We start from the raw sequence: 16,744 nt of genomic DNA, 5'->3' as shown, positions 1-16,744 counted from the left end.
ACTGAGTGTGTGCATCGTGAGTGGTGTGTGGGGTGGGGACAGAGGGACTGGCCGGCGCCTGTGTCCCCCATGAACTAGCACCAGAGTTGAGGTAGGGGCTGGACGGTGGGCTCCTCTGCCCCTGTCTCTGCCCCTGCAGGCACAAGAGTGGTCAGGGAGGGCCTCTCTGAGGAGGTGGCATTTAAGTTAAGCCTTGAACGATGAGGAGATGATCATGCAAAAATCTGAGGCAGAGGCATTCCAAGCAGGAGAAAAAGCAAAGTACTTGAGATAGGAATGAACTTGGCATGTTTCTGCAACAAAATCTAGGCAAGTGTGGCTGGAGCCAGGTGGGCAGGAGGGAGTAGAAGGAGATGAGGCTGAAGAGGTGAGCAGGAGTCAGACACTGGGTCAGACAGAGCTGGGCTTTGGCGGGGGTGGGGTGGGGTGGCGGGGGATAGAGTTGTTGTCACAAACGCTGGGAAACAAGGTGCACCCTTTATGCAGAGCCACAGCAGGGGTCCTTTTTATAAGCCTCTCACTTCTAGGTGTCAGATCTCCCCAGAACCTGTGTGTGTTGGGGAGCGTGATCTGCGGGTGTTTCCTGGGGCTTCTGCGAACTCTCAGAGGAAGGAAACATGCTTTCCACCTCCCACCCCCCACCCCACGAAATTAACCAGGGGCCCATGGAGCACAGAGCAGGCTTCGGGGATGCTGGCATGGCTCCCTGTCTGCAGCCCCTCCCCACCGGAGCCAAACTATGAGCTCCCAGATCCTCCCTTCTCATACCCCACCCTCTCCAGGCTCCTTCCCCTGGCTCCACCTAGCCCAGCCCCTGGCTCCCAGAGCCCAGGAGTTCCGAGGCCACCTGAGCTCAGACCGCAGCCAGGGTCAGTGACCGCCTGTGGCACTGATGCTCTGCCCACCTGGGTCCCTCCGTAAGTCCAGACTGTTACCGGGTACCTGCTACCTCCAGGGTAGGGGCCGCTGAGACACCCAGCACCACCCCCTGAGAAACGGGCTCAGCTCCGCAGTGACTCAGTCATGCCGTGGGCTCCTCTAAGCCTGGTCCCAGCCCCGCCCCCAGCCCACAGCTGCCGCAGGGTCGCCCTGTATTTCTAAGCCACCCACCAACACCGTTGCCTGAGGCTGGAGATGCGTCTGGCAGCCATGGTCAAAGGCAGCGACCCTGAGAGCTGGGTGTCTTAGTCACCTGGGACACAAATGTCCCTGTGTGTGCCAGGCATGGGATGAGAAGAAGGATTTCCAGGTAGGCCTGGGATATGTGCCTCCCTGAGCTCCTGTCCATCCGACTTAAAAGGGAGTTCCCGCTGGCGCCATCCAGATCCCTCCCCTCAGAGGCTGGAAGCAGGAACGTGGAAACTCGGACCCAGGGCCCAGGAGATGACGGGCAGGATGGGAGAGATGGCCTCTGGACTCTACTTCCAAGACCCGAGGGCCTCTGACCTTCGTAGGAGCTTACCTTCTCCCTGCGTTCGCCCCTCTGCTCCTCCACGTTGCCTCAGCCCGACCACCCCCTCCACCCCAATCTCTTTTAAGCCATTCAAAATTTGGAGGAAATAAATCTCACTGCACCAGTTCGGGGAGATTTGGAGCCTCGTCAGTGCAGAACAAATAAAAGGAGTGAACTGGCATGACATTTTACTGCAGAAGAGAGGTCGTTTCCAGCCACTAATAAAAAGGATTTGACACAGACTAATAAAGAGAAATGAATTTCTCTAATGGACTAATTTAGCCCACTCAGCACTGTGCCCTGCTACGGGGAGGGCAGGCAGAGCCGGGCAGGGAGGGTGGTGTGGCTGGAGGAGAGGGCAAGAAGAGATGATCTCAAATCACATTTTATTGTTTCCTTCTTTCTTTTCTGAGTCGCCATGCCCACCCCGCCCTCACTACCTCAACCCGGGAGCACCTGAACCAAAATCAAGTTCAAGTGTGCAGTTCCTGATACCAATCCAAAGAAGTAAGGGACCCCCTCCACAGAATCTCAGCCCTGCACGAGTTTCAGAGGTGATTAAGCCGGTTATATTGATTTCTAAAGGGGTTTAAACCTCGGGTTGGTTTAATTACTTCTGGCATTTCTGCCTTCGCTAGCCTGGGATGCCCAGTTTGGGGCAGGATGCACAGGAGCAGCCCCCCCACCCAACACACACCTGGGCCCCGCACTGGGCAGGATTTGGGCTGAAGCCCTTTGTGGAGGTGAATGTCACTTCTCTGCAGCAGCAGGACCCGCGTTCAAGCTCCAGGTTTAATGCAGCGCAGAGGGATCCCCTACCCACACCCGCACGCACACACGCACACCCTCCTGGGAAGGCTTCCGCGAGCGTCCCGGGCAGGTGGGCTTCAGCACAGCCCGCTTCAGCCCTCCCCCCCCCACCTCGTGACAGAGGCTCTTAACGTGACTTGGCTCAGTAGGTTTCCCTAACATTTTCAAAGGCCTCCTGGTTTAGAAACCACAACTTCCCGGTAATTTTTACAGGTATTCATCTCTGACTTCAGGTTGCCCTATAAGGCAGAAGCTTATTTCCTTTTGTTAAAAGGACTCAAGAAAAGACAAGAGGGCCCTTTTCTGCTTCCTTTCCTTCTTCCTTGGACAACTGAGGTTAAAAATTTTTTTTAAACATTTCTTCCTGCTTAGAGGGTCAGACACAGAGAAGCAGAGAGAGGAAAAATAAGGAATGCAAAAACAGAGCTTTAGAGAGGTTCAGACACACAGAACACGTGAGAGACGGGGACGGAGAACGGGTAGGTAGCAGGAAGCAGAGCCCTGCAGCCTGGTGGGGGAGGGGAGTGGTCACACGCAGGGGAGACGTTAGTGTTGATTCTCTTTCTGGGTGATAAACCCTGTGATTCACAGTCATGCCACTCAGTCACTTCCGAGCCTCTCAGCCATCTCTTCCCTTGTGACCTTGGCCAGGACTGCAGACCTCAATTATGGGTCCAGCCAAGTGTGTGGCAGCTTGCCTGGCTGTCCACCTTCTGTCCCCGTGACTGACCTTGGAGCCCCCAGGCCCATCCCACACCTCACCTCACAGCCCAGCCTCACCCGGAGGAGGGGGGGAGGCCGCCAGGGGAGGCTGGGCCAGCAATTCCACCCTCCCTGAGCCCTGGTGGTGTCTTCCAATGGGGGTGGAGGGTCGGAGCCCCTAGGCCCTTCCTAGCCAGGATGAGGACAGATGGCAGTCCGGAGGGGGGAATGTATGGTCAGAGAGCAAAGTTTCTGGGTGGAGGTTTTGAGTGGGCTCAGAAGCCTGGCCTGGGTCAGACTGGCGAGGAGAACCTTAGTCTGTGGGCTGGTGAGGTGGCAGGAGGTGGGGCCAGTAGCGACTAGGCCGGTGGCTCTCCAGCTCCCCAGCAGCATCTCTGCAGACACACAGTAGAGGTCGAGAGTTGCCAAAGCTCTGGAATTTTGATCCTCTATTTCTAGTGGCACAGGTTAGAAGTCACTGGGGTTGCAGAATCAGGGACAACACCCCAGAGCCACTTTCCAGGTCAGCCCGCTGCCCCTTTCCTGGGCACCCCTTCTTGGCCGGAAGGCCTGTGACCGGTATTCATTCTGAGGGCTTTTGTGACATTTCTCCTGGACGCCGATGAAATCAAGTCGACGTCCTCGACGAACACCCAGGATTCACGGCATGGCCTCCGCTTTCTATTCAGTGTTTCTCCTCCCCAGACTCGGCAGCATGTGGTGGATGGACGGGCGCAGGTGGCCCAGGCCCCGTATCTGAGCCATCCCCTCCACCAGCTCCGGCAAACCAGGCTGCTGGTGCCCCGCTGGTCCTCCCATCTCAACTGCCCACCCCTGCCTCTCTGCCTGCCCCTTCTGATCATCTGCGGGCTCCAGCTCCAACTGCCATCCCTCCCATGAAGCTCCCCCGCTGGTAGGTCCAGCAAGAGGAAGCCTTACTTCCTCTGAACCACCAGGAATGCTTTGGGGTGTCCACCTGCACTGCACCCTAACTTAGGGTGAGAAGCTGGGTGTCTGAAACGAGTGCAGACTTTGGAGTCACGTAACTGGGTGACTTTGGGGCAAGTTCTCAAATTTCTCTGAGCCTCAGTTTCCTTTTCTATAAAACAGGGATGACACCACCTCCAGGCAGGTAGGTGTAAGGATTCAGTGAGGAAGCCTGCCGGGTGTCGGACATGCAGGGAGCCGCTCCTTTTCCCCCGGAATGGTGCGGGTGGGTGGGCACTTTTTTATCCAGAGCAACCTTGACACCAACCAATTCATATTCCCATCTCCATGGACTCATTTGGCAGGGAGAACAGGCCCACGTCCAACTCAAACAGAGGCACAGAAAGAGGAGGAAGAGAGGCGACGTACGATTTATCAGAAACCCAGAACCTCATTTTTTAAAACCAAAAAAACACTGCCAGTAAGAATTTCTCTTCGTTTCCCTTGTGACATTCCGTTCCACTAGCTGCAGCTGCCTGCGCGCGGACCAGCCTTCCTCCCCACACAGCGAGCCCCTCTGGCCCACGGCCTCCTCGGACCTCCTCCGCATCTCCAAGCGTCAAGTACCGTGCCTGGCCCACAGCAGAGGATCAGAAATATTCGGTGAATCTCTCTGGCCGGGTGGCTCAGCCGGCTGGAATGTCATCCCGTACACCAAAAGGTTGCGGGTTCGATTCCTGGGCAGGCACATACCTAGGTTATGGGTCTGAACCCTGGTCAGGTATGTATGGGAGGCAACCGGTCAATGTTTCTCTCTCACATCAAGGTTTCTCTCTCTCCCTCTCTTTCTCTCTCCCCCTCTTCCCCCCCTCTGTCTCTGTCTCTCTCTCTCTCTCCCCCTTCTCTCTAAAAATCAATGAAGCATATCCTCGGGTAAGAAAATAATGTTTGGCGAGTCAACGCATAGAACAGATGACTGAATAAAGCAGCACCAGCTGTGAGAGGAAGGTTCGGAGACACAGCCCTCAAGTTCTTTCCAGCTCAGAATCCATTCCTACTGCGGTCCTGGGATCAGCTACCGCCATCTGTCAGCCTCTAGCCACAGTTGCTACAAGAGGACCTGCCTTCTCTGGGCTCTGCTGGGCTATGGGGGTGGGAGCTGGCAGGGTCCTAGAGGGAGGGGTGACATGAAGGAAGTGCCCACCCAGCCCTCCACTCCTCCACCCCTCAGAGGCACCAGATGGAGAGAGCAGAGCGGGGTGGAGGAGAACAAGCCAGCAGCTCCTGGTTGGGTGTATTTTTGCCTCAGGTGTGACGTTAGCACCATGCGGGTGTATTTTTAGTCCTGCCCAGTGGGCGGTGTGTTAGCCTGGGCTGTGTTGGAGAGCACTTCTCGTTGCTAAATTGGAATCGCGTCTCCTGGGGTCTCGGGCTCCAACTGGCGCTTCTCCCCCAGGTGGTGGCCACGTCTATTCCTGGCAAGGGTGGGGCCCAGGGCAGGCCACAGTCCCCTGTCCCCTCGCTTCACACATGCGCGCGCGTACACACACACACCCTCTCTCTCTCTCTCACACACGCACCTCCCTGCTGGCACATTTAAAAAAATGTGAAATCACAACCAAGTGATTGTGAAGGCTAATCTTCAGGGGCAAGAATCCAAAGACCCTAGAGCTGGAGGGCCCCTTCATTTTTTCCCGTTTTATTAAGAAATAATGGATGCGCCTCACGGTATAAGTGTAAGGTGTGCAGCCTGTCGGTTTGACTTGCATACGTTATAAACGATTATCACAGTCGGCTCAGCTAACATCCATCTGCTCACAGAGATACAATAAAAAGAAGAAAAATGAAAAAAAAAATGCTCTTTGGGATGAGAACTTGGGATTTCCTTTCTTAACAGCTTCCCTGTTCATCACACAGTGGTGATGGCCACAGTCTGCGTGTCCTGCGGCTTCGCGTCCCCGGGACCTGTTTGCCTTGCTAAGGACTTCAGGGTGTGCCTGGCGACCCCTTCCTCCGGCTTCCCCGCCCCCTACTGGTCGCCACCACTATGACCTCTTTTTCTACGGGCTTGACTTGTTTGTTTTTCTTCCAGAATAAATCACACAGTATTCGTCTTTCTCTTTCGGACTTATTTAGCATAATGCCTTTAAGGTCCATCCATGTTGTTGCGAATGGTAAGACTACCTCATTTTTATGGTTGAATAATATCCATATACGTATATATACACACACACACACACACACACACACACACACACATATATATATCTCACATCTTCTTTATATATTTATCCATTGACGGACACCTAAGTCGCTCCCATGTCTTGACTATTGTAAATAATGCTGTTATAACATAGGGGTGCAGATAGGTTTAGGAATTCGTATTTTTGTTTCCTTTGAAATACCATCCTCAGAAGTGGAATTGCTGGAGCACGTGGTAGTTAGATTTTTGAGGATCCTCCGCCCTGTTTCCTTAGTGGCTGCACCAATTCACCAGTCCACCGTGAGGGCTCCCTTTTCTCCACACCCCTGCCAGCCTTGTTATCTCTTGGTTTTTCGTTATCCCTTCATTTTAAGGAGAGGTAACTCAGGCCCAGAGGAAAGAAGTGTCTTTCCCGGGGTTAGACAGCTAGTGAGAGGCAGTCAGAGCTTCCATCCACGCTGGCAGGGATTTCACCAGTCCCCAAAGAGAAAGCACTTTGGGAGAAGGGGTGGTGTGGAAATGGGCGCTCTGTCCGTTGTCCTTGGTCACTGGCAGTGACTCAACACACACCCACACACGTTCAGTGGCACTTGGTCGGTTACAAGTGCTTTCCCACGTACTTACTGTGTTTAAACACCCAACATTCTCCTTAGTCCCACTTTACTGAATTAGCACACTGAGGTGCCATGTGGTGAAAAAATCACATCCAGCTCATAAGTGAGAGAGCTGAAATCTAAATCTGGGCACCTAAACTCCAAATTTGGGCTCTGTCCCCCTTCCACGTACTATCTTTGAATGGCGATTGGACTCACTTCCTCCCCCTCCCCCTTTTTCCCTCTACCGCCCTCCAGTCCTGTGTGTCCTGGGTCCTGGGGTCCTGGGGCTGGGCCACCGTGTTTTCCCTGCGAGGACCAGGCCCGCTCAGCCCAGGAGGGTCCCTGCTCATCGGGTGAGCTTCCAAAGGAAGCTTTTCTCCTCACAATCCTCTGTGTGTTTGGACAGGGCTTTAACCTTTTCTCAGATCTTTCGGTTTCTCCCTGATGCCTCCCCGGTGGGGGAGGAAAGCTTCTCCAGAGCAGTTAGATGACCTGCCCCGTGGTGGAGCCAGAAGTCAGGCTGCAGTCTCAAGTCTGATGATCTGGACCAGGAAGTGGACCAGTGCTCGGGAAGCGCAGAGAGCAGCTCTAAGACCGACTTAGTGCAGCCCCAATGAGAAGCCACGGGCCATCTGCACCAGCAGACACTCTGCCTGCAGTCTCTCCTTCTGCCCCAGCCCCTGCTCCCCGTGTCCACGCTCACTAGCAGGGGGCCTAACTGCTGGGGGGCAGATCTAGTCCAGCACTTATTGCACCGACTCCTCCAGACGAAGCCACCGCTCCTTGCAAGCCTTCTGCCTGCCAAGCGCTGTCCTGTTCACGTTGGTTATCTCCTTTAATCCTAACATTACTTATGAGAGGAAAGTCATTGGAATTCCAGTTCTGCATCTCGTACTGGTGTGCCGTGTCCTCGCCAGGTCCCTGGACTTCTCAGCTCTGCCCGGGCTGGGCGGGGAGCTGTGGGCGCTGCAGGACCCACTAGCTCTGCACAGGCCTGCTCCCTGGGCCAGCCAGGGTGGCCTCTGGGCCTGCAGCGCGGTGTACGGAGGGTGGGCTGGGGTGGGGGTCTTCAGATGCCTGCAGGAAGGGCAGGGAACAGGCTTGCCTGGCGCCAGGGGGAGAACGGGCATAGTTTTACGTCCAGATTATGGCTCCAGCAGGGTCGCTCCCCTGACCACAGGCAGCAGCTGAGATGTTAGTTCTATGACAGCGAATCCACCTCCTTCAAAAGTCCAGGAGTGTCTGCTAGAGCCCCCGGCCTGTAAAGCCCAATACAGGATGCAGCCTGGAGCATCTGCTCCCAGCACCTGGTCCAGAAGTGTCTGGTCCTGACTTTCCCACTTGGCATGGCTGACCTTCTCCCACACCATTCCTAGGCCACCTCCCCCAGCACGTTCCGGGAATGACCACACACAATGCCACAAAAGGCATAGGGTTAAAAGCTCCAGGGTCAACTCCCTGGAGCCAGAACACCCTTTGGTCACGAGGTGGAGGAGTTCCCTCAAAGACACTTCATTAGGAAGGACCAGTTCCCAGGGTCCTGGTCGGGCTGATGCTCAGAGGACCAGCACCTCTGTCCAGCCCCAAACGAGGGGTTCCTCTCATCCCATCTTCCAGCCCCGCCCCAGGAAAGGCAGCTGGGCTGCCACTCCCTGGGGTTTCACCTCCCTCAAGATAACTAGCGCAGCTCTCCCACGCTGCACCGTGGGCCGGCAGCTTGCAGTCAATTCCACAGACACTTTTCTGAGCCAATCCCATGTGCCAAGTTCATACGACAGCTACTTTCTGTGGCGTCTTTCTCCCACTCCTCGGACTGAGTTTTCCTTATTGAGGACCCCTCCTGGAACCCACTGCGACACTTTACACACAGCAGAGCTCGGTGCGCGTTTAGTTGGATGGCAGGGTGAGGACCACCGGTCTGGGAGCCCTCTCCCATTTGACTCCTGCTGCATCGCCTCTCAGCATTTACTTTCCAGCCTGACCAAGCCCTGCTTGCACCCCGCAGACTTCTCATAGCAGCTACCACCCGCAGAGGGCTCGCCCTGTGACAGATTCTTTTTACTAATCCTCACCTGAGGATACATTTATGGATTTTAGAGAGAGGGAGGGAGAGAGAAACATTGATCAGTTGCCCCCCACCCTGTACACACCCTGACCGGGATTCGAACCCATAATCTAGGTATGTGCCCTGACTGGGAATCGGGCCCACAACCTTTTAGTGTATGGGATGATGCTCCAACCAGCTGAGCCACCCAGCCAGGGCCATATGCCAGATGCTTTACCAAGCTCTTTATATGCATCACCTCATTGAACCCTCGTGAGGACCCTGATGGAGAGAGAGCACTGTGTTTAGCTCTATTCTACAGATGAGGAAAGGAGGCTCAGACAGGGTTAGTGCCCAGCTGTGAAGTCAGAAGGCAAGCCCAGGCAGTCTGAATCCAAATGCCGTGATCCTAACCCTGGATCCCACCTGTCTGAACGCACCCGACCCCTTCCCATTTCAAACAGCCCAGGGGACACACACTGGCCCCTCCACTCCAAACCCCTCCCCCCAGTCTACCTAGCAAACACTGATCTGCATGTCAGGTATTGTCATATAAGATCTAATTTTAGTCTAGCTATTGCTATTTTCTTTTTACAGGTAAGAAAACAGAAGCTCAGACTCAGACAGAGAGCAGGCTGACAGCGCTGGGGGCACTGGTTAGGGGGTGGAGGGATTGAGCAGAAAAGGAAAAGGACTCATGGACGTGGACAACAGTGTGGTGATTGTGGGGGAAGGGGGGTGGAGGTGGAAGAGGGTATTAAGGGGAGTAAATGGTAATGGAAAAAATACAATAAAAATGTTTTAAAAAAGAAAACAAGAGGCTCAGAAAGGTTAACGTGCCCAAGGTGACAAAGCTAGTTATTGTCAGGTCTATTTCTAGAGCTTGTCCCACTGCCCAGCATGGCCGCTCTGCGGCGTTGGCACCTCGAGCTACAGGACCGCCCCGATCACGCCTGGGACTCTGGTGACCTTCAGAGGATGGTCGCCAGGGAGCCATGCGGACGCTGCCCTGCCCTGCTCTGACCTCTCCCCGGATGAGTGTGGGTTCTGGAGGGACCCGGTCTGAGTGAGAAAGGAACAGGCATAATGTAAACGGGGCTCTAGAGATCGTGTTGCTTTTATTGAACTAGCATGGGACAGCAGGTCACACACGAGCAGGGGAGGCCTGAGTGTGTGGCTTGCGGAGAGAGGCAGAGCTGGAAGTGCTGGAAGGAAAGGTCACAATTCTGAAAGCTGAGAAAATAAAGAGGCAGAAGAGTGATGGGATGCCTGGCAGCGTTTCTGGAGCTGCCGGGAAGGAAGCTATTCGTGCATTAAGCAGGAAAGGCTTGGAATCGACTTGGAGAAGGTGGGGAAGTTGGGGGTGAAGGGGGAAGCTTTACTTGAGCAGAGGAAAAGACAGTGTCGGGTACGCTCTAGAAAGGAGAGAATTCACTGCCTTGGGTTTAAGGAGAAAAGTCACAACTGTGAACTCTTACGAAGCACGAACTCTGTGTGAGGCACTGTTCTAAGTATTAATGCATTAAGAGAGAACCTTTCAAATTCAGGACCAGGAGTAGACCAGACAGGCCGGTGAAGACCAAGGAGTGCAGGGTCATGGCTAAAGACAGGAGTGAAACCATTCCAAAGAATCGGCTGTAGATGTGCTGAGCTGTCTAAACACAGACACTGTGCACCTGTAACTTGGCCACCTGAGTGGGGTTTCTACCTGAGGCAGGCGAGAGCCACCTGAGCCTCTTTTCCCAACTCTGCTTAGCGGCAGCCCATCGGTAGCTGGAAATGGGCCACGGTGCGGGCATCTACACCGTGGAGATTGGCAAACGCTCCAAATCAGGGCTCTCCTCTCCCCTCGCCCCCGAGAGCCAGGCTGCCAGCACACCGCCTAGGACCATGGCATGTACACGGGGTACTGCCTGTTCCAGTTAACGGGCCCATTCAACGAGCACTGATTTGGTACATCAGCCAAGCTGCTGACTCTAAGGTGGCATGTAATGTGCTGGGGATAAATCGATGAATAAAACAGACACAGGCCCGGCCCGGCCCTCACGGAGTTAACAATCTGGTGGGGGAAACAGAAATAATGTTCACACAATCAATTCAATGGTGAGTAATGCCACAAAGGAAAAATACAGCCGACTCTTGAACACCCGAGTTTGAAATGCGCGGGCCCAGTTATACAAGGATTTTTCCCCCCAATAAATACACGGCCTTCCGTATCCATGGCTTTTTTGTCCGCAATTCAACCAACTGTGGGTCACACGCCAACAGCATTTTTGCATTCCCAACTTGGGTTCCCCGACCGAGGATCAAAAGTACTGTGTTCTCTCTGCAGTCGGTTGAATCTGTGGGTGCGAAGGGCTGACTGTAGTTAAGTTTTGGGGGAGTCAAAGTCATACTGGGGTTTTTGACTGCCCGGGGTCAGCACCCCTAACCCCCTGTGTTGTTTGAGGGTCGCCCTGTAGGCTGCAGCGGGCTTTCACCCTCTGCGACTGATCTGAAGCTCAGATCTCTGGCATTGTTAATGGAGGAGCAAAGCACAACCGCCCCGCTGTTTTCTCAGTGCTCAGGCCTCCACGCAGCGCTTCCCATCAGTAACAGGCAACTTCTTCAGGCCGGGCGGGCACTTCCTGGGATCTCAGAGAGGCTTTCAGCCTGAGGGGTGAGAACCAACGCCAGAGCCTCAGAGCAGTCTCAGCAAAGCCAGCCTCCTCCTCCACTCGCACCTGGCCAGGCCGAGCTCCCTGCCTCGCTCCTCTCCTGCTCCCCAGGACATTGCAGTTTCCATGGGAACCCACTCACTTCAAAGGGGAAGGGAGGAGATGGAGGGGAGGAGGGAGAGTGAACGCTGAGTTAACCTCACCCTCTCGGCCCTTCTCTGCGTTGCTGTAGCTGGAAAGCTAACCACCAGGTTGGCCAGCACAGGTCCACCAGCACGAGAGATGGCCCAGGCTACACTGTAACTTCTTCGGGGAAAATCCCAGGCTGAGGTGGGGACTGAGGAGGAGAGCCTCAGTGGGTCCAAGGCTGCAGGCCCCACTGTGCAAGGGGCCTCCTCCTCAGGCCCCCTCTCAATATCGTTCCTGGGCACAAACACAATTACCCACGACGTGCGTCCAATCACGGGATCTGTGCGGATCAGACTGCAGTCATTAATCTGAGCGGGACTCCAAGCTGCCTTGCTGATTAGCCCAGATGACGCCCCTGGTATGATCCAATTAAAGACCGACGGGGCCTCCCCTCTACCCCTCCGCGCACGCGTGCGCACAGCACACGCACAGTGCCCGCATCCGAGGGAACCGGTACAGGTCATTAACGCAGCCTCAGGCACAAGTAAAACCTCAGGGGCCCTCGCAAGCCCCTCCCTTTTGTCGCACTGCCCCATGCTGCCCTGCGGGGGGCCAGGGAGGGGGCGGGGCGGGGGGAGGGGTTTGGCAGGGAGGGGCCTCCCCTACTCTTTCTTCACCTGTGGTTCTGGGAGGGGCTGCGGTGGGGGGCTCCCAAAAGTCAGTGTGGGCACTAATCTGAATTGAAAGGGTCTTGTTACCTTTATTGACATGAAATGCCAACTCCATGAAGTGCTTTGAGCAGCCAGGCTGCCCCAGGCAGGCAGGTCTAATTAAAATTACCAACCCTGCAGAGGGCAGGGCCCCTCCCAGTTATCTCAAAGGGCTGCAGAGAGGACAGCTGGCACTAACGGGGGAGGTGTGGCTGTCAGAGAGGACCCTGGGGCAGGAGGCGGGCAGGGGCTGCAGAGCAGAGAGGCTGGGCAAACTCCAAGGGCTGTGGGGGGTCAGCCTGGTGGGAGAAGGTAAAGCCTGGGTGTGAAGGCGAACAGGAAGAAGTGATGTCCCAATGGACACTTCCCACTGAGGACCGCCTGTCTCCCCTGCAGCTTGGCCTGGGTGGGGAAGGAGCCTGGGATCCTGGGAAGGGCTATGGAGACCAGGGAGCAACTGGTGGGGGCCAGGGCACCTCTACGGTTCGTGCCAGGCGTGGTGCCAGGCACGCGCACGGGGCTGTGTCTTGAACCTGCTGACGAGTTTCTGCCATGAAACTGAAGCTCAGAATCTAGCGCAGCACTAATCAGGGGTCTCTCCAGACTCCAATCTGTGCTCACCCCAGGTCCCTGCACCCAGGGGCCCGGCGCTGGTGCCCAGGATGAGGCTTTAGCGTGCATACGAATCGTCTGGGATCTTGTTATGGGCACATCACCAACCCTTAGGCCCTAGTAGGGTCTGAGATCCTGCATTTCTAATCAGCTCCCAGGTGGTGCCAGGCTGCCCGCTGTGGGCTGCCCTTTGAGTAGCAGATCTACATGGGGTATCACGGCTGTACCCCAAGTCATCAGACCATCAGACAGTTTCCAGAGGCCATGTCGTTTTCCTCTCCCTTCGGACGCCCACCACAGAAGCACCAGCCCACCGTGCAGGTTAACTCACAGGTGGCCATGAAGCCTCTTCTCCCCACACCCAGCCTCTCTGGCTGCAGGCCATGCCTAGAACACGTCAGGTTCTCTGCTGCCTGGAAGGCCCTACTCCACCCGCTGCTCCTCCCGGTGAACTCTCCTGCTAGCCTTTGAGACCACACTCGTACGTGGCCTCTTCCGTGAGGCCTTCCTGCTGGAGCTCCGTCTGGAGAGGCAGAGAACCCATGCGCTTATCTTCTTAGGGTTTTCCTCTCTCCCCAGCAGCCCAGCACGGGGCCTCCACATAGCAACAGTGAGGGGTTCAATAGAAGTGCGTGAACGAAGGAGGGGAGAGATGACAGGCATGCCCAGTCCCTGACAGGCGGTGCTGGCTTGCCCCCCACCTTCGAGTCTGTCCGATGGGGATTGTGACCAGATCGTGGTGTTCTCTGGGGCCCAAGACAGAGCACGCACACGGCTTGCAGGCAGCCAGGCCTGTGCACTGGACGGAGGGGCGGGGGGGGAGGGAAGGGAGAGCCAGCACAGTGATTTTTTGTTCCTCCAGGCCTGGCAGGGACCCTTGGGCCAGGATCTATGGATCAGAGCCCACTGTTCTGAACTCCCGACTGTTGGCATTAGAGGCATTCAGCTCACCTGAGCAACTAAAGATAATGCTGATGACGATGATAATAACAGTGATAATCACCACCATTACCATAAAGGCGCTGTCGTTTGGGGGTGGGGGGAGCGAGGAGGAAGGAATCAATCTCCTTCCTATCCACCCTGGGTGGCCCCTTGCACAGGTTGCGCCGTTAGCACCTGCCGCAGTGTGTGCCAGCTGCAGGTAAGCCGAGCTCGCCGGGACGCGTGGACGTCTATGATCGCATGACGAACGTGAGCAAGGTTCCAGCCTCAGACCCGAGCGTGCCATGTGCTCCCCGTGGACAAGTGGGAGTTCGGTGCCTGCTGGAGCCCCACTCAGGCCCGTCCTCAGGTGACTCCAGCTGTTCACCAGCCACAGACATCAACGGGACTTTCCCTGAGCTCCTCCCCCGCTCTGGACCATCCAGGGCCCAGCCCTGGGGGCACGGGCTGGGGCGGAGCAAGAGGAAATGAGTTCCTGCTCTCAGCAAACTCCGCATTTGGGGAAGGTGCCAGAACCCACACAGCTGCACACAACACCTGTTGCTAAAAACCAGAGATTACCGTGAACGAGAATGTGGTTCAAGGAACAGCTGCATGAGCGTCCCCAGGAATGCTTTTACGAGTTCATATTCCTCTTCCTAGAGCTTAACCTACTGGTGCAGCATCTCAGAGCTGGGAGCCCCAAACATGCATTTTGACAAGCGCTGCCAGTGGCTTTCAGGCATGCTACATCCGCACGATGCCGAGTCCTAGATGGTGTGATAGGTACCCAGTGCCCTTGTCGGAGTAAAGGCAACGAAAAGGCAAGGAGCCAAGGGAGGGGCTCCCAGGCAGCTGCCGTTTGCTGAGCTGAGGGTTTCTGGCTCATTAAGGCTCATCTTCCCAGCTGGGATGAAGGAGGGCTGCTTCCGGAAGATACTGCCCAGAAAGTATCACAGACAATTCCAGAAAGCTAGCATCAACCCACAGTGGCCAGCTGAGGGATCTCTGGATTGATACAAGAGAGAAGGCCGAGAAGGGAGCAGCTGTTGGCCACTGTCTTTGATGAGCCCACCCACTGCCTTGCCATCTCCTCTCTCACAGCTCCGGCCTGAGGCCTTTCGGGGGGCTTCTCCACACAGCTGACGCTCTCCTACCTACCTGTACACAGCTCGCTTGTCAGCCTCCAGCTGGGCCTGGGGGTCGATGGGGGCGCTGGGCACGGGAGTGCTGGCAGCAGCTGCAGGGGCGGAGATGTGGACGGCCTGGGCCTTGGAGGGTGTCTGAGCAGTTGCCGTCATCTGCGGGGAGAAGAAAGAGGAGGTGGCGGGTTAGCGTGGCCAGGACAGCTGCTTCCTCAGCTGGAGCTGGGAGCCCGCCTTGGCCCGGGGCGGGGGGGGGGGGGGGGGGGGGGGTCGGCTAACAGCTGTGTGGAGGGATCTGTGAGTGTGCATGTGCTACAGCGGGAAGAAAGCACGTCTTTCCTCAAGTGAGAATGTTCTAGAGAACAACACAGGGCCTTCAAAGCCGGGGGTGCAGGAGCACACTTTAAAACAGATGAATCTTCCTGCAAGGGGAGGTGGCGACCTCTGTCCAGAAGCAGAAAAAACCAGAGCGATGGCGCTTTAAACCGTGCTGATGAGCCACCGGGGACGTATTGGGCAGTGTGAAGTTTGATTTGATGCCTCCGAAGAGGAGGAAAGATTAGCTGAGTCAGTTCTCATCTGGGCAGAGGTCTATTCCATTCAACGCTAGCCAGAGGTAACTGTTTCAATGGTTTCGAGGGAAAACGGAATGATCCTCCAGATTCGGTTTACCCGGGCACTTGAAGATCAGCGGATTTTGATGGACAATGGCAGACTTTGTTCTTAACCATAGCACATATTTACAGCAGTTGTTTTCGTCCTGCTACATGTTTTAGAAGGTGCCTCTAGGGCCCTATTTTAAAAAAAAATCAGAGCAACTCCTTTTAATACCATATGTTGAGTTTTCTGTATATTTTATTTGGAGAAATGGTTAAATGGCTTTAAATTGGTTGCTAACCATCAGTACAGAATATAATGCATTTATATTTCCTGTGGTCAGATGGGTCCCTAAGAGGTCATGAGTGCTGACGTGTCTCCGCTGGTGCTTCCTCCAGCCTGTCCGTGGCAGTGGGACGCTCTTGCTGCACAAGCCCCACCCCCCCCATGCTGTTAGGCTCGCAGGCCCGTCTGACTCCCACACTAAAGCTCTGTTCACACCTTCGCCCCCAGCACCCAGCTGGCACAGAGGAGATGCTTAGTATTTGCTGAGAAAATGCATGAGTGAATAGATGAATGAATACACCTTGAAAGAATTAGATATTTTATAGCCAGAAAGTTTATCATGTGGTCTAGGTCCCTGCCTTCTGGAAGAAAAACATGGCACAGTATGGCTGGTGCCAATGTCCCCGAGACAGCTGCTGTCTCCCTCTCCTCACTTAGTCTCTGCTCAGAAGCCATGTATCCAGAGAAAAAGAGAGCCCCTTCGCCCCCTTCCTTGCCTTATTTCGTCGCTCTTAGCATGACCACGAACTACATAGCTACTTGCTGAGTTATTGGCCCTCCCACCCCAGCTAAAATTTAAGCTCCAAAAGGGCTTGATTTAACCATTGTATTCCCAGGGCTCAGAATAGCCTGGCACTGGTAGATGCTCAGTAAATATCTGTCGAATCAATGAATTGAATTAATGAATGATGGCTAGTGAATGAGACTGAGACTATAAAAGAAATAGATCTGCTTTACTCTGCTGCATCCCCATCACTTTTCTGTTGGGATGGAATGTCCTCGTCACTGTCGACCAAGCCGGGGGGACGTCCCCAAACTCAGTGCACGAGAGGCTGGACATGCACCGAGGTACCGTGAAGCCGGCAGACAACTGCTTGAATCCCACTGCCTCCCGGCATTCACTTCTGACTTTGGGCAAATCCCTGAAGTTTCCCAAGCTCCTGTTTTCTTAT

General features: G+C 55.1%; 1 protein-coding gene across 3 annotated transcripts in view; it reads right to left on the bottom strand.

The window, feature by feature from the left end:
• Positions 1 to 16,744, bottom strand: part of PKNOX2 (PBX/knotted 1 homeobox 2) — a 285,563-nt gene that overhangs the window by 46,017 nt on the left and 222,802 nt on the right. For all 3 annotated transcript variants that reach the window (XM_045192863.3, XM_024557448.4, XM_045192864.3), the window contains one exon: positions 14,926 to 15,065. In XM_045192863.3, the coding sequence (XP_045048798.2) occupies positions 14,926 to 15,065 (140 nt within the window). The remainder of the gene's footprint in view (positions 1 to 14,925; positions 15,066 to 16,744) is intronic.

Source organism: Desmodus rotundus, chromosome 7 (genome assembly GCF_022682495.2).
Source record: "Desmodus rotundus isolate HL8 chromosome 7, HLdesRot8A.1, whole genome shotgun sequence".
NCBI lineage: Eukaryota > Metazoa > Chordata > Mammalia > Chiroptera > Phyllostomidae > Desmodus > Desmodus rotundus.
The sequence above is the reverse complement of the archived record's forward strand: the minus strand, read 5'-3'. Positions and strand labels throughout refer to the sequence as shown.